Source organism: Pleuronectes platessa, chromosome 23 (assembly GCF_947347685.1).
Source record: "Pleuronectes platessa chromosome 23, fPlePla1.1, whole genome shotgun sequence".
In the NCBI taxonomy this organism is placed as follows: Eukaryota; Metazoa; Chordata; class Actinopteri; order Pleuronectiformes; family Pleuronectidae; genus Pleuronectes; species Pleuronectes platessa.
The window spans coordinates 95,001-120,683 of record NC_070648.1 but is presented as its reverse complement, the minus strand read 5'-3'; the positions used below and the strand labels follow the sequence as shown (position 1 = coordinate 120,683).

The window sequence follows — 25,683 nt, the reverse complement described above, 5'->3', positions numbered from 1 at the left end:
TCGTTTAATATGATTCATATATAAATCAAATAGTTTCATGTATTTTCATTGTAAATGTAAAATGTTGTCACTGTTCAAACTGTGTTCAAAAATTATTTATATTACTGATCGACCTGCTAATGATCTTAGTCTCCGACGTGACGTCATCAAACGTGTGAATCTCTACAGAGACGTCACAATTTAACATTATTATTAAATTCATAATTTCTCATTCAGTGTCTTTGATCATCAAATGATCCGCTTGATTCTCTACTGATTAATCACTGCAGCTCTAATGTTATATAGTTATATATATTATACATGTGTATTAATACATATCTTTATATACATTAGTGTCGTTATATAGTTGTAATTATGCATGTGTATTAATTCGATGAATTATTTGTATTATGTTAATATAAATATATTTTATGCGTGTGAGTCGGAGGTAAAACGACAGTGGCTGAGAGAGCCAGAGAGAGATAGAGGGGGGGGGGGGACTCACCCCAGCTCGTGGCGGTTCGACCCAGCAGCTCGTGGGTTCGCGGGTTCCAAAAGAATTCCCGCCAGTCGCTCGAGCCTTTGCGGTCTTCCTCCTTGGTTCCGGACATGATGCTGAAGATGAAGATGAGGGTAGAGATGAGGATGAAGATGAAGGTCTCACACGGAACCAGATATCTCCGCTTTATCAGCACGAGCTTCCGGCCGCAGCTTGAACATTGAATTAAAACTGATCCGTCAGAGAATTGATCCGCTGGGTCGACGTGATGAGAGAGAGAGAGAGAGAGAGAGAGAGAGAGAGAGAGAGAGAGAGAGAGAGAGAGAGAGAGAGACAGGTGGAGAGAGAGAGAGACAGAGGACGGTGTCACTGCGATAACCCTACCCCTCCTACAATATGACTGACGTCACATCTCACACACCAATGACAGACCGGATTTGTCAGCACAGACTCCACCCCCTGTACTTTGTGTTCTACATGAAGAAGATGGGGGGGGGGGGGGGGGGCATGAAGTTTATAAACTGATGTCATGTTCTCCATGACGTCAGTTTATAAACTTCAGACGTCATGGAGAACACGTTACCATGGTGACTGATGGACATGTGATGAATGTGAGAACCATGACTTCATCAGATTTCTGCTCTTCACTCACCACCAGGTTATTAATATGAAGACGTCATCACCTGACAGCCATCATCATCCCTCTATTCATCCAGATGATAGAAACCATAAATGATTCTAGTTTAACTTTGTGTTGTAAACTTATGAATCTCTGCCACCTACTGAAAACACAAACTACCAAACCTGAAGAAGAAACAGGAAGCAGAGAAGAAGAAACACAGGAAGTGCAGCAGGTGGAGTTATTTTACTGTGAAGATAACAACAACTGAGGTTTGGTCAAATACACAACAAAGGGCAAAGATATAAAAGTTAGTTTATTAACCACCAACGAGCTGAAACCGATCGTCGAACCTCAGATTGAAGAGGAACAATGCGGTTTTCGCCCCGGACGTGGAACTACGGACCAGCTCTTCACTCTCGCAAGGATCCTGGAGGGGGCCTGGGAGTATGCCCATCCGGTCTACATGTGTTTTGTGGATCTGTAGAAGGCGTATGACCGGGTCCCCCGGGAGAAACTGTGGGAGGTGCTGCGGGAGTATGGGGTAAGGGGGTCTCTCCTCAGGGCCATCCAATCCCTGTACTCCCAAAGCGAGAGCTGTGTTCGGGTCCTCGGCAGCCAGTCAGTTTCGTTCTCAGTGGGTGCTGGTCTCCGCCAGGGCTGCGCCTTGTCACCAATCCTGTTTGTGATATACATGGACAGGATATCGAGGCGTAGTCGTGGTGGGGAGGGGTTGCGGTTCGGTGGTCTGAGGATCTCGTCACTGCTTTTTGCGGATGATGTGGTCCTCATTGGATCATCGGCTTGTGACCTTCAGCACTCACTGGATCGGCTGGCGGCCGAGTGTGAAGCGGCTGGGATGAGGATCAGCACCGCTAAATCTGAGGCCATGACTCTTAGCAGGAAACCGATGGATTGCTTACTCCGGGTAGGAAATGAGTCCTTAGCCCAAGTGAAGGAGTTCAAGTACCTCGGGGTCTTGTTCGCGAGTGAGGGTACTATGGAGCGTGAGATTGGCCGGAGAATCGGAGCAGCGGGGGCGGTATTGCGTTCGCTTTACCGCACCGTTGTAACGAAAAGAGAGCTGAGCCGCAAGGCAAAGCTCTCGATCTACCGGTCGATCTTCGTTCCTATCCTCACCTATGGTCATGAGGGCTGGGTGATGACCGAAAGGACGAGATCGCGGGTACAAGCGGCCGAGATGAGTTTTCTCAGAAGGGTGGCTGGCGTCTCCCTTAGGGATAGGGTGAGAAGCTCAGTCATCCGTGAGGAACTCGGATTAGAGCCGCTGCTCCTGTACTTAGAAAGGAGTCAGCTGAGGTGGTTCGGGCATCTGGTAAGGATGCCCACTGGGCGCCTCCCTAGGGAGGTGTTTCAGGCACGTCCAGTGGGGAGGAGACCTCGGGGAAGACCCAGGACTAGGTGGAGAGATTATATCTCAACACTGGCCTGGGAACGCCTCGGGATCCCCCCGTCAGAGCTGGTCAATGTGGCCCGGGAAAGGGAAGTCTGGGGCCCCCTGCTTGAGCTGCTCCCCCCGCGACCCGACCCCGGATAAGTGGATGACGATGAGAGTGATGAGAGCTGAAACCATCAGCTGGACCAGTGAGAAGCTCTCAGGTTCATTCTCCATCGTGTTTACAAACCAGTGCAGATGTTCATCACAGGAGACACGTCTTGTTTCTGCCTGGTCAGTTGTTCAGCAGCAGAGATCACAGACGTTCAACATTTCACTGTGAACGTGTCCGACTGACAAACTCTGTTCTGACACCAGTCAGATAAATTCTGCTTCTACAAAGAACTGGAATCATCGTCCTGTGATGGTTTGTCTCCACCAACGTTCAGTCTACAAACATCTGATTTTCCTTATGAGGTCACTGTGACCTTTGACCTTTGACATCCAATCATTTCATCTTTGAGTCCAAGTGACACTTAGTCAAGTTGTGAAGAAATTATTTAAAAGACATAAAAAGTTCTACAACAAGAGTTCTATGATTAAAAAGGTCAACGTTAAGATTTATGCGATTACGCAGATTTTTCTTAGATACTCAGTTTCTACGAAGTTTGTGTTTGGTGACTTTTGAACTTCAGGATCGTTTCATGAACAGAAAGTTTCAGGAACCTGTGATGGAAAAGGTTTAATTTTATTTTCAGGGCCTGGAGGTCTTCAAGACTTGTTTTCATTATAAGGAAACACAACACATTATTATCTGATACCGTCAATTGTGTTCAGGGCCCTCGTGGGCGTGTCCGTCAGAAGTGGGCGTGTCTGTCAGAAGTGCACATGTCCAGAGTGTGGACTGGGCAGAGGTCCTCCTGTGGGTGCATCTGGGAGAAGGCTCCTGGCTAGCTGCCTGTTGATTGGGTAGTTCTGGGCCAGAGACTCATCAGTCCACTCTGTTCTGGGCAGCAGCTGGTCCATGTGAAGCCCGGGGGCCCGGTGTGGAAGTGGATATGGACTGATGATGGGGTCCCGCTCCACAAGTGAGAGTCCTGTGGCCCGATGAAGTCCATCAGGTCCAAATGGAGTGCCGGTCAGAAGAGACGAGGCGTCCCGGTCCAGTGTGGACTGCAGTACCTGGGTCTGCTGGTCCATTTGGTACAGCTGCTTCTTGTGGACCTGAATATGGTCGGGCTGGTCCAATCTAGAATGGCATAGTTGCTTTTTATGAAGTTGAAGGTGGTCCTGGTGGTCCATCTGGGTGTGGTAATGCTGTTTCCTGTGGTTCTGGATGCTTTCCTGGTCCTGGTGGTCCATCTGAACTTGGAACTGCTGTTTTTTCTGGGTGTGGTCCTGGTTCTGTTGGTCCAACTGGAGATGGTACTGCTGTTTCTTCTGATTCTGAACATTGTCCTGGTCCTGGTGGTCTATCTGGGCACGGTACTCCTGTTTCTTCTGGTTCTGGGTGTGGTCCTTTCCCTGTTGGTCCATTTGGGCCTGGAAGTGCTGGTGCTGCTTCTTCTGAGTTTGTGTTTGGTCATGTTCTTGATTCGGTTGTTCCTGGGGGTCTTGAAGGTCCATCTGGGCGTGGAACTGCTGCTTCTTTTGGCTCTGGATTTGGTTGTGGACTTGGTTCTTTATGTCTTTCCAATGTCGACCTCTGAGGACAGGCTCAAGGTCCAGACAGCGCTGACAGACCTCCTTTCCGGGTACTGTCTGCACCAGAACGTGGACTCCCAGCTGTCTCCAGACGGCCTCCTTCTCTGCAGATGACCACGGGCGACGTCGGACCTTTCTCGGAGCCACAGGAACTGAAACACAGATGAAGAGGTGATACAACTACAGAAAACCAGGATGAGCTCCTGATGGTTAGTGATGGATTTATGAATCCAGGTGGACCTACCTGTGAGGGGAGTCTGCAGTCTGGACTCTGGTGGAACCGAGGAATCAGGTCTGCTGCTGCTCTTTGATGGAACTACAGAAGGTAAGAGACAGAGAGGAAGGAGGTCAATAGAATCTTCTACTGGACATTCTGTGAAGGTTGACTGAATAATAAAGGGATAAAGATAATTGTTTCCATTTTTCACTTACTGAGTAACATCCACATTAAGTCATCTGGATCATCTGAGCTAATGTTAGCTTCAGGCAGAAATACATATTTTCATTCGTTTGTCACTCACCTTCTATCTTTGTGATGCATAACAAAGAAACATCATAAAGCTGAGAAGGAAAGAAAGTAAACAACCTGCAGCGTCTAGGGTCTGATGTTTGTTTGACGGCTGCAGTTAATGAATATTAATCATGAAGTCCGTCAAACGTTAGTCATATTTAACTCATGTAAATGTCACATGACCTTCAGATTGAGCCTCATCTTACTTGTGCATATGAACAGGTGTTTATCATATTTGAGGCCCTGCACCAATCAGGACTCACCCACAGGACTTGGCTCAGACTCTTGACTCGACTTCTCATTCCGTGGTTGGACCAGTTGTTTCTTCTGCTTGGTTCCTCCTTCAGGAGCCACTGGAGAAACAAAGAAGTAAAACATGATCCGTTCTGAACTTCCTCCTCATCCTGACGAGCTGTGAAGAATCGTAAACTGACCCTGGCTGCACCGCCTCAGAGACTAGAGTGATAAGAGGATCTGGTCAGGATCAAATTCAGCTGAGTTCTGTTTAACCATGCGTCCCGAGGTCTGACCCCTTGTTACCTGCGTCGGGGTTCAGCAGCCCCAGGTTGTCCCACTCTCTTCCCAGGATGTGGTAGAAGTCGGTGGTTTTGGCTGCAGCCTCCCAGTCTCCGTCCTGCAGACTCTCTCCGATGGCAATCTCACAAACTGTTTTCAGTGTGGTCTTCACCGCCAGCGGAGGGCGGCTCCATCGGTACCCGGACGCCTTTCTGGCAGCAGCCAGCGCCAGGCTGAGGCGGCCTGGAGCCAGAACGTCCAGCAGGGCGTGGACCCCAGAGTCCAGGGATTTAGCTGCAAGTAGGAACCTCCCGAGTTCCCGCAGCTTCTGACTGACATAATCGTACCTCTTCTGACCGCCATCTTGGTTCCCCATCAACTTGTTTCCATATTTACAGATCAACCAATCAGATTTGACCTGGACAGAGTGAAGAAGGATTAACACAGAGAGGGGTAAAGGATGGACACGTAGAGACACAGGACACCAGGTGAGCAGACCTGATGTGAGATGTGGTCCTGGTTCATGCGATGCAGGACTTCACTACAACTCTCCGATGCTCCGCCAGAAATTGGAAGGAGGCGGGAAGCTGCGGCTTGGACCCTAATGCGCTTCCTTGGCCGATCCACCCCGGGGTCAGAGGTCGCGTTCTGATCCCCACTGGGTGCAGCAGCATCCGGCTGCTTGGACCCGGGTCCACAGGTCTGTTCTGCTGCAGCTGTGTCCCCTTGGGGGTCAGACAGTGTGTCCTCCGTGGACCTGGAAGTCCTGTTGTCTCCTCGATCACAGACAGACTTTCCTGTATAGTCAGATGTGGTGTCCGACGTGGTGTCTGTGGTGGAGGCGGAGTCTTTGGAGGGGTTGGACGACAGCTTCTTACGACAGGAGGCCTGATGTTTCCAGAGATCAGAGCGAAGGAAGAACCCGAGGCAGAGCGGACAGGGCAGGTAGTTCCTGGCATCGACCTCCTCTGAGGGCTGACGACACGGGATGATCTCCCCACTGCCCTGTCTGATCACCTGAGGGGGCAGAGAGACAGGTACACAGGTAAACAGACAGACAGGTACACGGACAGACAGGTACATGGACAGACAGGTACACAGGTTAACAGACAGACAGGTACACGGACAGACAGGTACACAGGTTAACAGACAGACAGGTACACGGACAGACAGGTACATGGACAGACAGGTACACAGGTTAACAGACAGACAGGTACACGGACAGACAGGTACATGGACAGACAGGTACACAGGTTAACAGACAGACAGGTACACGGACAGACAGGTACACAGGTTAACAGACAGACAGGTACATGGACAGACAGGTACACAGGTTAACAAGACAGACAGGTACACGGACAGACAGGTACATGGACAGACAGGTACACAGGTTAACAGACAGACAGGTACACGGACAGACAGGTACACAGGTTAACAGACAGACAGGTACACGGACAGACAGGTACACGGACAGACAGGTACACAGGTTAACAGACAGACAGGTACACGGACAGACAGGTACATGGACAGACAGGTACACGAACAGACAGGTACACAGACAGACAGGTACACAGACAGGTAAACAGACAGACAGGTACACAGACAGACAGGTACACAGACAGGTAAACAGACAGACAAGTACACAGACAGGTACACAGACAGGTAAACAGACAGACAGGTACACAGACAGACAGGTACACAGGTAAACAGACAGACAGGTACACAGACAGAAAGGTACACGGACAGACAGGTACACAGACAGACAGGTACACAGACAGACAGGTACACAGACAGACAGGTACACAGACTGGTACACAGACAGACAGGTACACAGACAGGTAAACAGACAGACAGGTACACAGACAGACAGGTACACAGACAGACAGGTACACGGACAGACAGGTAAACAGACAGACAGGCACACAGACAGACAGGTCCACAGACAGGTACACAGACAGGTAAACAGACAGACAGGTACACAAACAGACAGGTAAACAGACAGACAGGTCCACAGACAGGTACACAGACAGAGAGGTCCACAGACAGGTAAACAGACAGACAGGTACACGGACAGACAGGTACATGGACAGACAGGTACACGGACAGACAGGTACACAGACAGACAGGTACACAGACAGGTAAACAGACAGACAGGTACACAGACAGACAGGTACACAGACAGACAGGTACACAGACAGGTACACAGTCAGACAGGTACACAGACAGGTACACAGACAGACAGGTACACAGACAGACAGGTACACAGACAGGTAAACAGACAGACAGGTCCACAGACAGGTACACAGACAGACAGGTCCACAGACAGACAGGTACACAGACAGGTAAACAGACAGACAGGTACACAGACAGACAGGTCCACAGACAGACAGGTCCACAGACAGGTAAACAGACAGACAGGTACACAGACAGACAGGTCCACAGACAGGTAAACAGACAGACAGGTCCACAGACAGATGGTTGTTCCCAGGTGAACACACCTCGATGTTGTGGAGGTAGTTGCCTCTGCAGCGGAGGTGGTCCAGCAGCAGGTGGCGCTGTTTGGAGCCCGTGGGCAGCGTGCTGGCGGCCATCACCTCCGGCTCCTCTGTGTGTTTTCTCAGCAGGTGTCGGGCGATCTTCACCTGCGGACGTCGACAGAACACACAGTACTGTCGCTTCCCTCCACTCCACATTCTCTTCACCGTCACGCCCTCCTTCTTCTTCTCCTTCTTCTCCTCCTGACCTCGCCGCTTCTCCTTCTGACCACGCCTCTTCTCCCCTGGGCCCCGCCTCTTGTCTGCGGGGCCCCACTTCTTCCCTTTCTGGCCCCGCCTCCCTAGTGACACACCGGCTCGGCGGCGGCGGCTAGCGGGTTTCTTCAGCTCCTCCTCCAGAGGGGGGGGCTGCTCACACACGTGGTCCTCCATGTTGGTGGCCATGGCAACGACAGCTTTGACCTCCGTGATGACAGCGGTCTCCACGGTAACGGCAGACCTGAGGATGACACACACAAACAGCGTCTGATGAAGAACACTCGAGTCACAGTCACACCAGACGAGTTTATACAGGTGGACATACACACATTTACACAGTAACACACACGTACAAACACATTTAAACAGTAACACACACACACACACAAACTGACACACACATACACACACATTTACACAGTAACACACACACACAAACTGACACACACATACACACACATTTAACCAGTAACAAACACACACTGACACACACACATTTACACAGTAACACACACCAGCTGCTGGATGAGGTAACAATGGACACACTGTGCGGAGGTCAGACAGCGGACGGAACATAGTCGGAGCAGGGTGTGTCCGATAATGGAAACCGATCCACTATTAGCCAACATGCTAACAGCTGACGGGAGATGGGCTAACCACAACACCGGCGCTGTTAGCATTTGTTAGCTTGTGAGGAGCTAACGTGTAACTGCTTTTCACGTGAAACGAAGATAAACAACTCACATGTGCAGCCGTGTAAACAGCGACTTCTTCTTCTGCTTCTTCTTCTTCTTCTTCTGCTATTGCTGCTTCTCCTCCTCCACCCCCCCACCGCTTCTTCTTCTTCTTTTTTTGACGGGTGGCAAACAACGATTTGGTGTATTACCGCCACCAAGTGGTTTGGAGTGTAGATCAAGATGTCTTAAAATATATCAGAATCAGAATCAGAATCAGAATCAGAAGGTGTTTATTGCCAACTAGGTTTACACCTACCCGGAATTTGCTCTGGTTATTGGTGCATACAATGAACATAAAAACACAATAAATAGAACACACATAAGAAAAACAATAAACACAATATATAAAATAAAAATATATAAAAGATAAAAGATATAATAAGTCAAGTAAAAAGTGAAATGCAAACAGTAGAACAGTGTCAAATTGCAATATGCAATGTAATGCAATATAGGTGTCAGGTGCGGGTTCTATTGAGTCAAAATAAAATGTTTATTAAAAACTAAAATGATATTTTCTCTGCATTTAAGAGAGATTTAAGATTATAGCTTTTGTCTTTTCTTCTGAGCTTCTTACCGTTACAGTTAAAGTTTAGTTTAGTTTAGTTCAGTTTAGTTTAGTTACAGTTACAGTTACAGTTAAAGTTACAGTTAAAGATTAAGATTAAGTTAAAGTTTAGTTCGGTTTGGTTTAGTTAAATGTTATTCTAGCTAAGGTAGTTAGTGATGTTTGATGCACCAGCTCATGTTTCACTCATCATGTTTAAATGTTTAAATGTTTCTCATCCTCCGTGAACGCGCATCCCTTCAGGCGTGTGTCGTCACGAGCTGTGATTGGCTGAGAGGAAACATTGTCGGGCGCATGTGCAGTGGATGAGCGCGCGCAGCCTGTCTGTGAAGTTTGTTCAAACTGAATAAAGATTTAATTCAAGTTTGTTTCAACCAATCAGGAAGTCAACCTGCTCATCTACCGACAGACAAGGCGAGAGACAGACAGTCACCGACATCAAGCAGAGACACCGGGACGTCGCCGCGCTCCAAGCCGGGCGAAGGAGCTCGACCGCCGGCATGAAGATCGAGTTCGCTCCGATGAACGTTCCGCTGCGGAGGAGGTTTCAAACTGCGGCGGTTCTTCAGTGGATGTTCTCCTTCCTGGCTCTGGGTACCTGTCTGTCTGTACCTGTCTGTACCTGTCTGTACCTGTCTGTCTGTTCTACAGTGGATGTTCTCCTTCCTGGCTCTGGGTACCTGTCTGTACCTGTCTGTCTCTGTCTGTCTGTACCTGTCTGTCTGTACCTGTCTGTCTGTTCTACAGTGGATGTTCTCCTTCCTGGCTCTGTGTACCTGTCTGTCTGTACCTGTCTGTCTGTACCTGTCTGTACCTGTCTGTCTGTTCTACAGTGGATGTTCTCCTTCCTGGCTCTGGGTACCTGTCTGTCTGTACCTGTCTGTCTGTACCTGTCTGTCTGTTCTACAGTGGATGTTCTCCTTCCTGGCCCTAGGTATCTGTCTGTACCTGTCTGTCTGTACCTGTCTGTCTGTACCTGTCTGTCTGTTCTACAGTGGATGTTCTCCTTCCTGGCTCTGGGTACCTGTCTGTCTGTACCTGTCTGTACCTGTCTGTCTGTCTGTCTGTCTGTTCTACAGTGGATGTTCTCCTTCCTGGCCCTAGGTATCTGTCTGTACCTGTCTGTCTGTATCTGTCTGTCTTATCTAAAGTGGATGTTCTACTTCCTGGCTCCTGGTGCCTGTCTGTCTGTGCCTGTCTGTCTGTATCTGTCTGTCTGTTCTACACTGGATGTTCTCCCTCCTGGCTCTGGGTACCTGTCAGTCTGTATCCTTCTGTCTGTACCTGGCTGTCTGTGCCTGTCTCTCTGTTCTACTTCCTGGCTCCTGGTACCTTTCTGTCTGTACCTTGGACGTTCTCCACCGTGGCTCTGGTACCTGTCTGTCTGTATCACCTGTCTGTATCTGTCAGTCTGTATTTGTATGTCTGTCTGTACCTGTCTGTCTGTTCTACAGTGGACGTTCTCCTACCTGGCTCCTGGTACCTGTCTGTCTGTATGTCTCACAGTCTTTCTCTCACTTTGTCTCTATCTTTCTCCCTCTCTGTCTCACTCTCTCTCTCTCTCTCTCTGACTGTCTGTCTCTCTAACGACCTGTCTCTCCCTCAGCTCAGTGCTGCCTGGCAGTGTTTGTCTTGCTGGCTCTCTCTGATTGGTGGATGCTGGCCCTGCTGTATTCTGGTTGGCTGTGGTTGGACTGGGACACGCCCAGCAGTGGAGGTCGGAGGTCACGTTGGGTCAGGAGCTGGGTCGTGTGGGATTACTTCAGAGATTACTTTCCATTAACGGTCAGAGCTGATGATCATTAATTATGGATCATTAATTAATCATTACAGATTTTTCATCATTTATTATTGATAATTGAACATCCATTGTTCAATATTGATAAATCATTATTAGTCATTTATTGATTATTGATTTGTTTCTGCAGCTGATTAAAACAGTTGATCTGGATCCAAGGAAAAACTACATCTTTGGTTTTCACCCACATGGTGAGAAACTGTCTCATGGCCTGTCTGTCTCTCAGGTGTTCTGGTGGCTGTGTTGACCTGTCTGTCTCTCAGGTGTTCTGGTGGCTGTGTGGACCTGTCTGTCTCTCAGGTGTTCTGGTGGCTGTGTTGACCTGTCTGTCTCTCAGGTGTTCTGGTGGCTGTGTGGACCTGTCTGTCTCACGGCCTGTCTGTCTCTCAGGTGTTCTGGTGGCGGGGGCGTTTGGTAACTTCTGTACCGAGTCCACAGGATTCTCTCGTCTGTTTCCTGGTTTGACTTCTCACCTGCTGATGTTACCGTTCTGGTTCAGAGTCCCTCTGTTCAGAGAATACATCATGAGTGGAGGTACACAGCTGTCTGTCTGACTGCCTGTCTGTCTGTCTGCCTGTCTGTCTGCCTGTCTGTCTGTCTGTCTCTCTGACTGTCTGTCTGTCTGCCTGTCTCTCTGCCTGTCTGTCTGTCTGCCTGTCTCTCTGACTGTCTGTCTCTCTGCCTGTCTGTCTGTCTGTCTGTCTCTCTGACTTGATCATATCGATGTGATTAAATAAAAACTGTTGATGTTATGAAACTCGTATTTAGAGTAAACGTCACATGTGTCATCGTCTGATGTTCTCAATCAGCTGATCTGAGTAAACACTGTGACAGGTCGGTGCAGGAGGAGGCAGAGAGGTGCTCTCTGATTGGCTGCCCCCCCCCCCGATCGATCAGTTTGATCATTAATCTTGAGGCGATCAGTCGGTCACACAGAGACTCAGACACTTTCTTCTTTTTACTCCTAAGAGTGAGAGCTCTGCTTTCTCTCTGATCTTCAATGCTGATTTATTCTGTGACAGCTCAGGTTTAACCAATACACAGTTTATATATTATATACAAATATTTATATTATATCTAAATAAAAGTAGAGTCTGATTGTAGAAGGTGAGGCCAGCAGGGGGCGACTCCTCTGGTAGTTTCTATAGAAAGTGACTTCTCTCTTTATAATTTCAGTAACATTCAGGAGTTTCTGTCTCAGTCGCTAGTTTCAAGTCTTCTTCAAAAGCTGATGTTCATTTAGTGAATTATGATCATTTAGAGTCAAACATAAAGCACCGGATGGGGGGGTACCACAGTGTGACTGACAGATAGTACCGCCCAATGGATGCAGGGGACAGGTGTAGGTGGGCGTGTCATCCAGTACTCAGTCAGGCTCCACCCCCGACTCCTCTAAATATGGCTACTTCTGGTTTCAAAAAACTAAGATGACGCTGAGCACAACGTCTAAACAGAACATCACAGTGATTGTTGATACCTTACCTGTCTGTCTCTTACCTGCCTGTCTCACCTGTCTGTCTGTTACTCTCACCTGTCTGTCTCTCAGGTCTGGTGTCGAGCTCTAAGTCCAGCCTGTCTGTCTCTCACCTGTCTGTCTCACCTTTCTGTCTGTTACTCTCACTTGTCTGTTACTCTCACCTGTCTGTCTCTCAGGTCTGGTGTCGAGCTCTAAGTCCAGCCTGTCTGTCTCTCACCTGTCTGTTACTCTCACCTGTCTGTCTCTCAGGTCTAGTGTCGAGCTCTAAGTCCAGCCTGTCTGTCTCTCACTTGTCTGTTACTCTCACCTGTCTGTCTCTCAGGTCTGGTGTCGAGCTCTAAGTCCAGCCTGTCTGTCTCTCACCTGTCTGTCCCTCAGGTCTGGTGTCGAGCTCTAAGTCCAGCCTGTCTGTCTCTCACCTGTCTGTCTCTCTCACCTGTCTGTCCCTCAGGTCTGGTGTCGAGCTCTAAGTCCAGCCTGTCTGTCTCTCACCTGTCTGTCTCTCACCTGTCTGTCTCACACCTGTCTGTCCCTCAGGTCTGGTGTCGAGCTCTAAGTCCAGCCTGTCTGTCTCTCACCTGTCTGTCTCACACCTGTCTGTCCCTCAGGTCTGGTGTCGAGCTCTAAGTCCAGCCTGTCTGTCTCTCACCTGTCTGTCCCTCAGGTCTGGTGTCGAGCTCTAAGTCCAGCCTGTCTGTCTCTCACCTGTCTGTCTCTCTCACCTGTCTGTCCCTCAGGTCTGGTGTCGAGCTCTAAGTCCAGCCTGTCTGTCTCTCACCTGTCTGTCTCTCACCTGTCTGTCCCTCAGGTCTGGTGTCGAGCTCTAAGTCCAGCCTGTCTGTCTCTCACCTGTCTGTCTCTCACCTGTCTGTCCCTCAGGTCTGGTGTCGAGCTCTAAGTCCAGCCTGTCTGTCTCTCACCTGTCTGTCTCACCTTTCTGTCTGTTACTCTCACTTGTCTGTTACTCTCACCTGTCTGTCTCTCAGGTCTAGTGTCGAGCTCTAAGTCCAGCCTGTCTGTCTCTCACTTGTCTGTTACTCTCACCTGTCTGTCTCTCAGGTCTAGTGTCGAGCTCTAAGTCCAGCCTGTCTGTCTCTCACCAGTCTGTCTCTCACCTGTCTGTCCCTCAGGTCTAGTGTCGAGCTCTAAGTCCAGCCTGTCTGTCTCTCACCTGTCTGTCTCTCACCTGTCTGTCCCTCAGGTCTGGTGTCGAGCTCTAAGTCCAGCCTGTCTGTCTCTCACCTGTCTGTCCCTCAGGTCTGGTGTCGAGCTCTAAGTCCAGCCTGTCTGTCTCTCACCTGTCTGTCTCTCTCACCTGTCTGTCCCTCAGGTCTGGTGTCGAGCTCTAAGTCCAGCCTGTCTGTCTCTCACCTGTCTGTCTCACACCTGTCTGTCCCTCAGGTCTGGTGTCGAGCTCTAAGTCCAGCCTGTCTGTCTCTCACCTGTCTGTCTCTCTCACCTGTCTGTCCCTCAGGTCTGGTGTCGAGCTCTAAGTCCAGCCTGTCTGTCTCTCACCTGTCTGTCTCTCACCTGTCTGTCCCTCAGGTCTGGTGTCGAGCTCTAAGTCCAGCCTGTCTGTCTCTCACCTGTCTGTCTCTCACCTGTCTGTCCCTCAGGTCTCGTGTCGAGCTCTAAGTCCAGCCTGTCTGTCTCTCACCTGTCTGTCCCTCAGGTCTGGTGTCGAGCTCTAAGTCCAGCCTGTCTGTCTCTCACCTGTCTGTCTCTCACCTGTCTGTCCCTCAGGTCTGGTGTCGAGCTCTAAGTCCAGCCTGTCTGTCTCTCACCTGTCTGTCCCTCAGGTCTGGTGTCGAGCTCTAAGTCCAGCCTGTCTGTCTCTCACCTGTCTGTCTCTCACCTGTCTGTCCCTCAGGTCTGGTGTCGAGCTCTAAGTCCAGCCTGTCTGTCTCTCACCTGTCTGTCTCTCACTTGTCTGTCTCTAACTGTCTGTCCCTCAGGTCTGGTGTCGAGCTCTAAGTCCAGCCTGTCTGTCTCTCACCTGTCTGTCTCTCACCTGTCTGTCCCTCAGGTCTGGTGTCGAGCTCTAAGTCCAGCCTGTCTGTCTCTCACCTGTCTGTCTCTCTCACCTGTCTGTCCCTCAGGTCTGGTGTCGAGCTCTAAGTCCAGCCTGTCTGTCTCTCACCTGTCTGTCTCTCACCTGTCTGTCCCTCAGGTCTGGTGTCGAGCTCTAAGTCCAGCCTGTCTGTCTCTCACCTGTCTGTCCCTCAGGTCTGGTGTCGAGCTCTAAGTCCAGCCTGTCTGTCTCTCACCTGTCTGTCCCTCAGGTCTGGTGTCGAGCTCTAAGTCCAGCCTGTCTGTCTCTCACCTGTCTGTCCCTCAGGTCTGGTGTCGAGCTCTAAGTCCAGCCTGTCTGTCTCTCACCTGTCTGTCCCTCAGGTCTGGTGTCGAGCTCTAAGTCCAGCCTGTCTGTCTCTCACCTGTCTGTCCCTCAGGTCTGGTGTCGAGCTCTAAGTCCAGCCTGTCTGTCTCTCACCTGTCTGTCCCTCAGGTCTGGTGTCGAGCTCTAAGTCCAGCCTGTCTCACCTTGTGAGTCGTCCTGAAGGAGGACATGTTGCTGTCATCGCAGTGGGCGGAGCTCCAGAGTCTCTGGACGCTCGACCCGGAGCTTTGACGCTGCAGGTGCCTGTCACTTCATTCAGATATGAATATCTATGAATATATTATATAAATTCATAAAAAAATATAAATACATTATATAAATTCATTAAATTTAAATGTATTATATACATATATAATTATATATAAACTGAAGATTTGATCTGAACAACTAATAAAATATTAAATTTGACAGTTTTATGCTTTTTTTCAGGTGCAAAAACGGAAGGGCTTCATCAAACTGGCTCTGAGACATGGGTGGGTGGAGCTTATCACATCTGAGATCAGGGGGCGGGGCTGTCAACATTACAACGACTGTGTGTCTGTGTGTGTGTGTCTGTGTGTGTCTGTGTGTGCGTGTCTGTGTGTGTCTGTCTGTGTGTGTGTGTGTGCAGGGCTCAGCTGGTTCCAGTTTTTTCTTTTGGAGAAAACGAGTTGTTTGATCAAATAAAGAATCCTTCAGGTTCCAATCTGAGGACGCTACAGGTCAGAGTTCAACTCTTTATATTTGGTGAATAATAAATGTAATATATATAGCTCTAAGTCCAGCCTGTCTGTCTCTCACCTGTCTGTCCCTCAGGTCTGGTGTCGAGCTCTAAGTCCAGCCTGTCTGTCTCTCACCTGTCTGTCTCTCTCACCTGTCTGTCCCTCAGGTCTGGTGTCGAGCTCTAAGTCCAGCCTGTCTGTCTCTCACCTGTCTGTCTCACACCTGTCTGTCCCTCAGGTCTGGTGTCGAGCTCTAAGTCCAGCCTGTCTGTCTCTCACCTGTCTGTCTCTCTCACCTGTCTGTCCCTCAGGTCTGGTGTCGAGCTCTAAGTCCAGCCTGTCTGTCTCTCACCTGTCTGTCTCTCACCTGTCTGTCCCTCAGGTCTGGTGTCGAGCTCTAAGTCCAGCCTGTCTGTCTCTCACCTGTCTGTCTCTCACCTGTCTGTCCCTCAGGTCTCGTGTCGAGCTCTAAGTCCAGCCTGTCTGTCTCTCACCTGTCTGTCCCTCAGGTCTGGTGTCGAGCTCTAAGTCCAGCCTGTCTGTCTCTCACCTGTCTGTCTCTCACCTGTCTGTCCCTCAGGTCTGGTGTCGAGCTCTAAGTCCAGCCTGTCTGTCTCTCACCTGTCTGTCCCTCAGGTCTGGTGTCGAGCTCTAAGTCCAGCCTGTCTGTCTCTCACCTGTCTGTCTCTCACCTGTCTGTCCCTCAGGTCTGGTGTCGAGCTCTAAGTCCAGCCTGTCTGTCTCTCACCTGTCTGTCTCTCACCTGTCTGTCTCTCACCTGTCTGTCTCTCACCTGTCTGTCCCTCAGGTCTGGTGTCGAGCTCTAAGTCCAGCCTGTCTGTCTCTCACCTGTCTGTCCCTCAGGTCTGGTGTCGAGCTCTAAGTCCAGCCTGTCTGTCTCTCACCTGTCTGTCTCTCTCACCTGTCTGTCCCTCAGGTCTGGTGTCGAGCTCTAAGTCCAGCCTGTCTGTCTCTCACCTGTCTGTCTCACACCTGTCTGTCCCTCAGGTCTGGTGTCGAGCTCTAAGTCCAGCCTGTCTGTCTCTCACCTGTCTGTCTCTCTCACCTGTCTGTCCCTCAGGTCTGGTGTCGAGCTCTAAGTCCAGCCTGTCTGTCTCTCACCTGTCTGTCTCTCACCTGTCTGTCCCTCAGGTCTGGTGTCGAGCTCTAAGTCCAGCCTGTCTGTCTCTCACCTGTCTGTCTCTCACCTGTCTGTCCCTCAGGTCTCGTGTCGAGCTCTAAGTCCAGCCTGTCTGTCTCTCACCTGTCTGTCCCTCAGGTCTGGTGTCGAGCTCTAAGTCCAGCCTGTCTGTCTCTCACCTGTCTGTCTCTCACCTGTCTGTCCCTCAGGTCTGGTGTCGAGCTCTAAGTCCAGCCTGTCTGTCTCTCACCTGTCTGTCCCTCAGGTCTGGTGTCGAGCTCTAAGTCCAGCCTGTCTGTCTCTCACCTGTCTGTCTCTCACCTGTCTGTCCCTCAGGTCTGGTGTCGAGCTCTAAGTCCAGCCTGTCTGTCTCTCACCTGTCTGTCTCTCACTTGTCTGTCTCTAACTGTCTGTCCCTCAGGTCTGGTGTCGAGCTCTAAGTCCAGCCTGTCTGTCTCTCACCTGTCTGTCTCTCACCTGTCTGTCCCTCAGGTCTGGTGTCGAGCTCTAAGTCCAGCCTGTCTGTCTCTCACCTGTCTGTCTCTCTCACCTGTCTGTCCCTCAGGTCTGGTGTCGAGCTCTAAGTCCAGCCTGTCTGTCTCTCACCTGTCTGTCTCTCACCTGTCTGTCCCTCAGGTCTGGTGTCGAGCTCTAAGTCCAGCCTGTCTGTCTCTCACCTGTCTGTCCCTCAGGTCTGGTGTCGAGCTCTAAGTCCAGCCTGTCTGTCTCTCACCTGTCTGTCCCTCAGGTCTGGTGTCGAGCTCTAAGTCCAGCCTGTCTGTCTCTCACCTGTCTGTCCCTCAGGTCTGGTGTCGAGCTCTAAGTCCAGCCTGTCTGTCTCTCACCTGTCTGTCCCTCAGGTCTGGTGTCGAGCTCTAAGTCCAGCCTGTCTCACCTTGTGAGTCGTCCTGAAGGAGGACATGTTGCTGTCATCGCAGTGGGCGGAGCTCCAGAGTCTCTGGACGCTCGACCCGGAGCTTTGACGCTGCAGGTGCCTGTCACTTCATTCAGATATGAATATCTATGAATATATTATATAAATTCATAAAAAAATATAAATACATTATATAAATTCATTAAATTTAAATGTATTATATACATATATAATTATATATAAACTGAAGATTTGATCTGAACAACTAATAAAATATTAAATTTGACAGTTTTATGCTTTTTTTCAGGTGCAAAAACGGAAGGGCTTCATCAAACTGGCTCTGAGACATGGGTGGGTGGAGCTTATCACATCTGAGATCAGGGGGCGGGGCTGTCAACATTACAACGACTGTGTGTCTGTGTGTGTGTGTCTGTGTGTGTCTGTGTGTGCGTGTCTGTGTGTGTCTGTCTGTGTGTGTGTCTGTGTGTGTGTGTGCAGGGCTCAGCTGGTTCCAGTTTTTTCTTTTGGAGAAAACGAGTTGTTTGATCAAATAAAGAATCCTTCAGGTTCCAATCTGAGGACGCTACAGGTCAGAGTTCAACTCTTTATATTTGGTGCATAATAAATGTAATATATATAGCTCTAAGTCCAGCCTGTCTGTCTCTCACCTGTCTGTCCCTCAGGTCTGGTGTCGAGCTCTAAGTCCAGCCTGTCTGTCTCTCACCTGTCTGTCTCTCTCACCTGTCTGTCCCTCAGGTCTGGTGTCGAGCTCTAAGTCCAGCCTGTCTGTCTCTCACCTGTCTGTCTCACACCTGTCTGTCCCTCAGGTCTGGTGTCGAGCTCTAAGTCCAGCCTGTCTGTCTCTCACCTGTCTGTCTCTCTCACCTGTCTGTCCCTCAGGTCTGGTGTCGAGCTCTAAGTCCAGCCTGTCTGTCTCTCACCTGTCTGTCTCTCACCTGTCTGTCCCTCAGGTCTGGTGTCGAGCTCTAAGTCCAGCCTGTCTGTCTCTCACCTGTCTGTCTCTCACCTGTCTGTCCCTCAGGTCTCGTGTCGAGCTCTAAGTCCAGCCTGTCTGTCTCTCACCTGTCTGTCCCTCAGGTCTGGTGTCGAGCTCTAAGTCCAGCCTGTCTGTCTCTCACCTGTCTGTCTCTCACCTGTCTGTCCCTCAGGTCTGGTGTCGAGCTCTAAGTCCAGCCTGTCTGTCTCTCACCTGTCTGTCCCTCAGGTCTGGTGTCGAGCTCTAAGTCCAGCCTGTCTGTCTCTCACCTGTCTGTCTCTCACCTGTCTGTCCCTCAGGTCTGGTGTCGAGCTCTAAGTCCAGCCTGTCTGTCTCTCACCTGTCTGTCTCTCACTTGTCTGTCTCTAACTGTCTGTCCCTCAGGTCTGGTGTCGAGCTCTAAGTCCAGCCTGTCTGTCTCTCACCTGTCTGTCTCTCACCTGTCTGTCCCTCAGGTCTGGTGTCGAGCTCTAAGTCCAGCCTGTCTGTCTCTCACCTGTCTGTCTCTCTCACCTGTCTGTCCCTCAGGTCTGGTGTCGAGCTCTAAGTCCAGCCTGTCTGTCTCTCACCTGTCTGTCTCTCACCTGTCTGTCCCTCAGGTCTGGTGTCGAGCTCTAAGTCCAGCCTGTCTGTCTCTCACCTGTCTGTCCCTCAGGTCTGGTGTCGAGCTCTAAGTCCAGCCTGTCTGTCTCTCACCTGTCTGTCCCTCAGGTCTGGTGTCGAGCTCTAAGTCCAGCCTGTCTGTCTCTCACCTGTCTGTCCCTCAGGTCTGGTGTCGAGCTCTAAGTCCAGCCTGTCTGTCTCTCACCTGTCTGTCCCTCAGGTCTGGTGTCGAGCTCTAAGTCCAGCCTGTCTCACCTTGTGAGTCGTCCTGAAGGAGGACATGTTGCTGTCATCGCAGTGGGCGGAGCTCCAGAGTCTCTGGACGCTCGACCCGGAGCTTTGACGCTGCAGGTGCCTGTCACTTCATTCAGATATGAATATCTATGAATATATTATATAAATTCATAAAAAAATATAAATACATTATATAAATTCATTAAATTTAAATGTATTATATACATATATAATTATATATAAACTGAAGATTTGATCTGAACAACTAATAAAATATTAAATTTGACAGTTTTATGCTTTTTTTCAGGTGCAAAAACGGAAGGGCTTCATCAAACTGGCTCTGAGACATGGGTGGGTGGAGCTTATCACATCTGAGATCAGGGGGCGGGGCTGTCAACATTACAACGACTGTGTGTCTGTGTGTGTGTGTCTGTGTGTGTCTGTGTGTGCGTGTCTGTGTGTGTCTGTCTGTGTGTGTGTCTGTGTGTGTGTGTGCAGGGCTCAGCTGGTTCCAGTTTTTTCTTTTGGAGAAAACGAGTTGTTTGATCAAATAAAGAATCCTTCAGGTTCCAATCTGAGGACGCTACAGGTCAGAGTTCAACTCTTTATATTTGGTGCATAATAAATGTAATATATTTGATATTTATATATATATATATATATATATAAGAACTTACCACACAGACTGTTGGTATGTTAGCTTGCGGCTAATTCCTGGTTGTTGAGATGCTAGCATTATCATTATGGGATTATCACTTTGTAGTTCTGTGTCCACAGAACCAGCTGCAGAGCATCATGGGATTTGCAGTTCCTCTGTTTCATGCCAGAGGAGTGTTCCAGTACAGCCTCGGCCTGATGCCGTACAGGAAGTCCATCCACACCGTAGGTACGTTGTAGGTCCACGTTGTAGTGTTAGCACCAGTTAGCACCAGTTAGCACCAGTTGGAGTCTGAGTTGTTTCTTGTTGTGGTTCCACTACATCTCTCTCTCTCTCTCTCTCTGTCTCTGTCTCTGTCTCTCTCTCTCTCTCTCTCTCTCTCTGATTTCAGTGGGAAAACCGATCTCGGTCGCCCAGACATCTTGTCCCAGCAGCGAGGACATCGAGACTCTTCATCGAGTTTATCTGACGTGTCTCAAAGACCTGTTCGAGCAGAACAAACACGCTTACGGCTTCAACGACGACCAGCACCTCACATTCAAATGACTTCACATGACACGTGTGTCACATGTCATCACCTGCACATGACCTGTCAATAAACAGCTGACCACAGTGGCCTTGATTTGAATTGGGAAAACTAACACAATGCTATCAGTGTTAGCAGAGTTATCATGGTGCAATGTCTCTGTGTTTACATATCATTACATTTTATATATAATTTCACTGACCCCTTTATCAAAAGAGCTTCAAAAAGACAAACTACAAAGTGCAACTAGACATAAATTAAATGTAAACAACAGTTGAGGATGGTTATTAGATCATCATCTTCTTAAGGTAACACAGGTGTCTTCTGTGACATCACAGATGAGCCAGAGAAGAACAACTCAACTCAAAATTGCCCTCGATAGAAAAAAGCTTCCCTACTCCATCTTTACATTACATGTCATTTAGCTGCAGCTTTTATCCAAAGCGACTTACATTTTTAGAACACTCAGCATTTATGAGGGGCCATTTAGGGGTTCAGCATCTTGCCAAGGACACTTAGGCATGCAGATGGGATAGGATATAGAATATGTAGAACCTTAACAACATTTAGATGCTTAACAGCCCTAACCCTAACCAGCTTTATAGAACTGTGTAACAGGGTTTGTTAACCCACCCTCCTCGGTCACCTGACTTGAAACCTGGTATGTTGAACCAGCTTCGTGTTCAGGGTCTGTTCTACGAAGCTGGTTCAACATATTCAGGATATCTTTCTGTTTTGATGAATCAAACAAACGTTGAACATAACCTCACCATCACACTCAGGCTGTGGTCACATGATGCTGGTTATCAACTCACTAAATTAGGTTTTCTTCATCAAGATCTGTGCATGTGCACACGAAAGGGGCGGGGTTTACTGCATGTTACCAATCACAGACATTGACAGTTTGACTGACAGCAGAGCCTCATATTTTTCAAGGATATTGTATAATAAAAATCAGAGGAGAACAAACATCCAGAGTAAAGAAAACAGTTACAGCTGCTCAGTGCAGGAAGAACAGCTGGTAAAACATCTGGTATTGTGTCATTGTGTAAATTTCAACGCCCCCTGGTGACCTTCGGTAAAAATATCATGTGACCACGATATAATCACGTGTGTGAATGAGATAAATAACTCAGTAACCTGTTGTTTACTAACAAGACGAGGGTTAGTGTGTTGAAAAGAAATGAAGAGGCCTCCAGACCCTGTTAAAGCCCTATGAGACAAATTGTGATTTGTGAATATGGGCTATAAAATGAACATTTGATTGATTAATTGATTGATCCGAAACTTGAGAATCCTATGATGTGGACACACGCTGACTCCGAGGACTAACGCTGACTCCGAGGACACACACTGTGGTGGAATCCTCTGACATCACTACTCAATAAAAACACATGGACCTGTCTCCAGGAAGCTGACTGAGGTCATCTGGTGTTTTGGTGACCGGATGAGTCTGGAGAGATTGAGATCTACTGGGTGAGTTAGAGGCTGAGATCCACTGAACCAACCAGACGTTGATTTAAACTTCCTTTAAGGAGAGTGTGCACCACACAACAGAGTCACTGTGGTCAGTGTTCAAGTCCCAGAGAGAGGGAGGCGGGGGGGGGCTATCACAAGGTAAATCTGGAAACTATCTGTCCCCCAATAAATATTTATTTCACAGGATAAAGTTACTTTAAGGATCAAAGTATTAAAGTATGTGTGGCTCTGCTCCGCTTACACTCCCAGTACATCAGTACCAGTGGGTGAAGCAGATGCAGACTGTGGTACTGGGACCACTTTACGAAACTCCTCAGAGGAGCTCAGAGGATCTTGTGGGTCTCTGAAGACCCTGGTCCTCCTCAGAGACTTGAACAATCCACACCAGGTCCACAGACCCTCTAAGCACATGATGTCATGGTTCAAAGGAAGGGATAGCCAGTGGGCGGAGCTTTAGACTGTTTGATCTCTTAAGATTAAGATGCATTTATTTGTCCCAAACATGCACAGGCACACTCTTGCAGGTAGGGAAATGTAACCTCTGCTTTTGACCCATCTGGTGCAGGACACACAGAGCAGTGAGCGACCATGTACGGCGCCCGGGGAGCAGATGTTGGGGGAGTAAGGTGCCTTGCTCAGGGGCACTAGACAGGGTAGGGAGAGTCCTCTTGGATTTTTTGGACAGATCAATCCAGGTTCGTCTTTTTGTTGTTTCTCCGTGGAAACAAGCCTCTCACAGCCTGGGTGTGATGGTGAGGTTATGTTCAACGTTTGTTTGATTCATCAAAACAGAAAGATATCCTGAATATGTAGAACCAGCTTCGTAGAAAAGACCCTGAACACGGAGCTGGTTCAACATACCAGGTTTCAAGTCAGGTGACCGAGGAGGGTGGGTTAACAAACCCTGTTACACAGTTCTATAAAGCTGGTTAGGGTTAGGGCTGTTAAGCATCTAAATGTTCTGAAGGTTCTACATGTCCTAAAGAAGGAGTAGAAGCTTTCTTCTATCGAGGGCTCTTATGTCCAACTTCACCTGGAGCAGGTCAGCTGTTCAGGTTGAGTTACCATGGTGATTTACCTGATAACAAGTGAACAAACTTCGTAAAACTGAAAACTATCAATTAAACCTGACGTTAGGGTTAGGGTTAGGCAAATCCTGCTTCAGAGTACAGAGCTCTGGCCTCTGTTGTTGTTGTTGTTTGTTGATGTTTGTAAAACAGAATCATGTCAGAACATTTTGTTCACACACACACACACACACACACACACACACACACACACACAATCCACAATTGACTGATTGTTCACAGCAATGTGTATGTGTGTGTGTGTGTGTGTGTGTGTGTGTGTGTGTGTGTGTGTGTGTGTGTGTGTGTGAACACTGGAACCATTCATTCAGAGCCTATTCTTTAAGAATAATAAAGTTTTTAAAATAAAGTTCAGTGTAAACTTTCTAAACTTTTTATTATTTGCCTTGTTCCTGTGAAATGAAAATCTGTCTTTTTTTAACTTTGAAAACTTTGACACAGCCGGAGCACTAAGTGTAAGACTTAATTAAATCTTACACTAACATTCCTGTACTTTTATATTTCTTATCACTTTCCTTCTTTGAATTAAATCGTACCCTCTGATATCGAGCGTCACTTCACTTCTTATTCAAGAGCAGATGACATCATTGATTGATCTCAAACTATGGGAAATCAAAAATGACCTCAGTTTTTAGGTTTTCCAGAAAAATGATTTGTGTGTGTGAATGAATGAAGCTCTGTTTGTAGGTGGGCAGAACCGCCACATTCCTATTGGTTACGACAGTGAGTGGGCGGGAGCTGGAATGAGACAGCAGCCAATCAGAGAGTGAGTGTGTGCGTGGGAGAGAGAGGAGAGGTCCAAATGAAAACCTGATGTCTCTCACTCGTTGACAGAGACAGCCAATCATGGATCATCTCAACTTCTACTTCTAAATGAACTTTCTGTTACCAAAGGATAACTGGTCTTGGATTTTTGGACATTTTGTGGTTTGATTGGATATTTAAATTTTCTTCTGAGTTGTCATTGGTCGGGATGTCCTTGCAATGTCTGATGTCTGATTGGAGGATCACGTCTGTTGGTGGGCTGTGATTGGCTGAAGATGTTTGGTCGTGCTAAGTCGTCTTCTCCCGTCTCTAACCCTGGAGCTCTTCCTCGTCCTCATCGTCGTCCTCCGTCGACTCCGCCCCTCCCTGTTAGGACTCTGCAGCCGGTTGCTAAGCGACCAGAGACACCTGTTGTTTTACGAGATCGTAGAAAGGTCAGAGGTCAGAGGTCAGGGGTCAGAGAGTCCTGGCCGGGTACCAAGCCAACCCCACCCTCAGCTCAACCAATCACTGAGGTACAGCCCAGAGGCTGCAACCAATCGCATCACATGACCCTGCCTTCTGCCCCGCCTCCTCGTCCTCATTGGTCAATCTCTAATAGAGCTCCTCCCACTGGGCCGGGTTCCGAAAACACCATGATGTCACTGCTGCTGTTCTGCCACAGGTAACCATGACAACTCAGCAAAGAGGGCGGGGCTGACTCGGAACATCGTCATAAAATCTGATCACATGTTTGATTCAAATATTGATCAGAGCTGTCTGTCTTACCTGTCTGTCTCACCTGTCTGTCTCTTCTTTCTGTCTCACCTGTCTACCTCTCACCTGTCTGTCTCACCTGTCTACCTCTCACCTGTCTGTCTCACCTGCCTGTCTCACCTGCCTGTCTCACCTGTCTCACTCACCTGTCTGTCTCTTCAGTTCTTCCTGTAACAGTCTGGTTGCCATCGACAGTAAAGTGGAACGAGCCATGGTGAGTAGGAATCAACTGCAATGTAACTGTTTGTTTGTGTATTTTTTTTATTTGTTTATTTGTGTTTGTGTGTGTGTGTGTGTGTGTCTGTGTCTGTCTGTGTGTGTCTGTGTGTGTGTAGGACCTGGTGAAGACTCACCTGATGGTGACCGTGAGGGAGGAGGTGGAGCTTCTGAGAGAAGCCATCACAGAACTGCAGAAGAAGAACAAGGAGCTGGAGAGAGAGAACCACAACCTGAGAACACACAACTACATACACACTGAGACACAACTACACACACTCTGAGACACAACTTCACATACTCTGAGACACAACTACACACACTCTGAGACACAACTACATACACACTGAAACAAAACTACACACACTCTGAGACACAACTACACACACTCTGAGACACAACTACATACACACTAAAACAAAACTACACACACTCTGAGACACAACTACACACACACTGAGACACAACTACACACACTCTGAGACACAACTACACACACACTGAGACACAACTACACACACTCTGAGACACAACTACACACACACTGAGACACAACTACACACACTCTGAGACACAACTACACACACACTGAGACACAACTACACACACTCTGAGACACAACTACACACACTCTGAGACACAACTACATACACACTGAAACAAAACTACACACACTCTGAGACACAACTACAC

The 25,683-nt window shown here is 48.6% G+C and overlaps 3 protein-coding genes across 9 annotated transcripts in view; 1 reads left to right on the top strand and 2 right to left on the bottom strand.

Moving 5' to 3' along the window:
* atp1b2a (ATPase Na+/K+ transporting subunit beta 2a) overlaps positions 1-826 on the bottom strand; it is a 54,576-nt gene extending 53,750 nt beyond the window's left edge. For both annotated transcript variants that reach the window (XM_053415925.1, XM_053415924.1), the window contains exon 1: positions 485-826. In XM_053415925.1, coding sequence (XP_053271900.1) covers positions 485-590 — 106 coding nt within the window. In that variant the 5' untranslated portion in view covers positions 591-826. The remainder of the gene's footprint in view (positions 1-484) is intronic.
* Positions 827-2,684: 1,858 nt separating this feature from the next.
* On the bottom strand, positions 2,685-9,694 carry LOC128430247 (uncharacterized). Its single transcript, XM_053416269.1, has 7 exons — positions 8,722-9,694; positions 7,723-8,218; positions 5,723-6,241; positions 5,249-5,642; positions 4,972-5,061; positions 4,442-4,513; positions 2,685-4,349 (listed from the first exon to the last, which is right to left on the bottom strand). Coding segments are annotated over exons 1-7 (2,553 nt in total). The 5' UTR covers positions 8,724-9,694; the 3' UTR covers positions 2,685-3,369.
* Positions 9,560-20,772, top strand: mogat3a (monoacylglycerol O-acyltransferase 3a). Of its 6 annotated transcripts, none has more exons than XR_008333983.1 (12): positions 9,560-9,873; positions 10,886-11,064; positions 11,208-11,268; positions 11,341-11,377; positions 11,415-11,611; positions 15,061-15,191; positions 15,382-15,425; positions 15,563-15,653; positions 17,655-17,785; positions 17,976-18,019; positions 18,167-18,257; positions 19,489-19,623. XR_008333983.1 is itself a non-coding variant. In XM_053416271.1 (9 exons), the coding sequence occupies exons 1-9, from the start codon at positions 9,780-9,782 to the stop codon at positions 20,704-20,706; spliced, it is 1,008 nt and encodes a 335-aa protein (XP_053272246.1). In that variant the 5' UTR covers positions 9,560-9,779; the 3' UTR covers positions 20,707-20,772. The 6 variants fall into 6 exon arrangements, 2 of the variants coding, with proteins under 2 accessions (XP_053272246.1, XP_053272245.1); XR_008333980.1 differs by lacking the exon at positions 9,560-9,873 and adding an exon at positions 10,025-10,299; XR_008333982.1 differs by lacking the exons at positions 9,560-9,873; positions 11,341-11,377 and adding an exon at positions 10,066-10,299 and having other exon boundaries at positions 11,468-11,611.
* The last annotated feature ends 4,911 nt before the right edge of the window (positions 20,773-25,683 follow it).

Excerpts from the sequence above, each read along its gene's own strand:
- mogat3a (XM_053416271.1), top strand. The coding sequence starts at position 9,780 with ATGAAGATCGAGTTCGCTCCGATGAACGTTCCGCTGCGGAGGAGGTTT. Across the intron at positions 11,269-11,467 it reads CTTTGGTTTTCACCCACATG|GTGTTCTGGTGGCGGGGGCG; the intron begins GTGAGAAACTGT and ends TCTGTCTCTCAG. Across the intron at positions 15,654-20,279 it reads CCAATCTGAGGACGCTACAG|AACCAGCTGCAGAGCATCAT; the intron begins GTCAGAGTTCAA and ends CTGTGTCCACAG.
- LOC128430247 (XM_053416269.1), bottom strand. Across the intron at positions 4,514-4,971 it reads GTCTGAGCCAAGTCCTGTGG|TTCCATCAAAGAGCAGCAGC; the intron begins GTGAGTCCTGAT and ends TACCTTCTGTAG. Across the intron at positions 4,350-4,441 it reads ACTGCAGACTCCCCTCACAG|TTCCTGTGGCTCCGAGAAAG; the intron begins GTAGGTCCACCT and ends TCTGTGTTTCAG.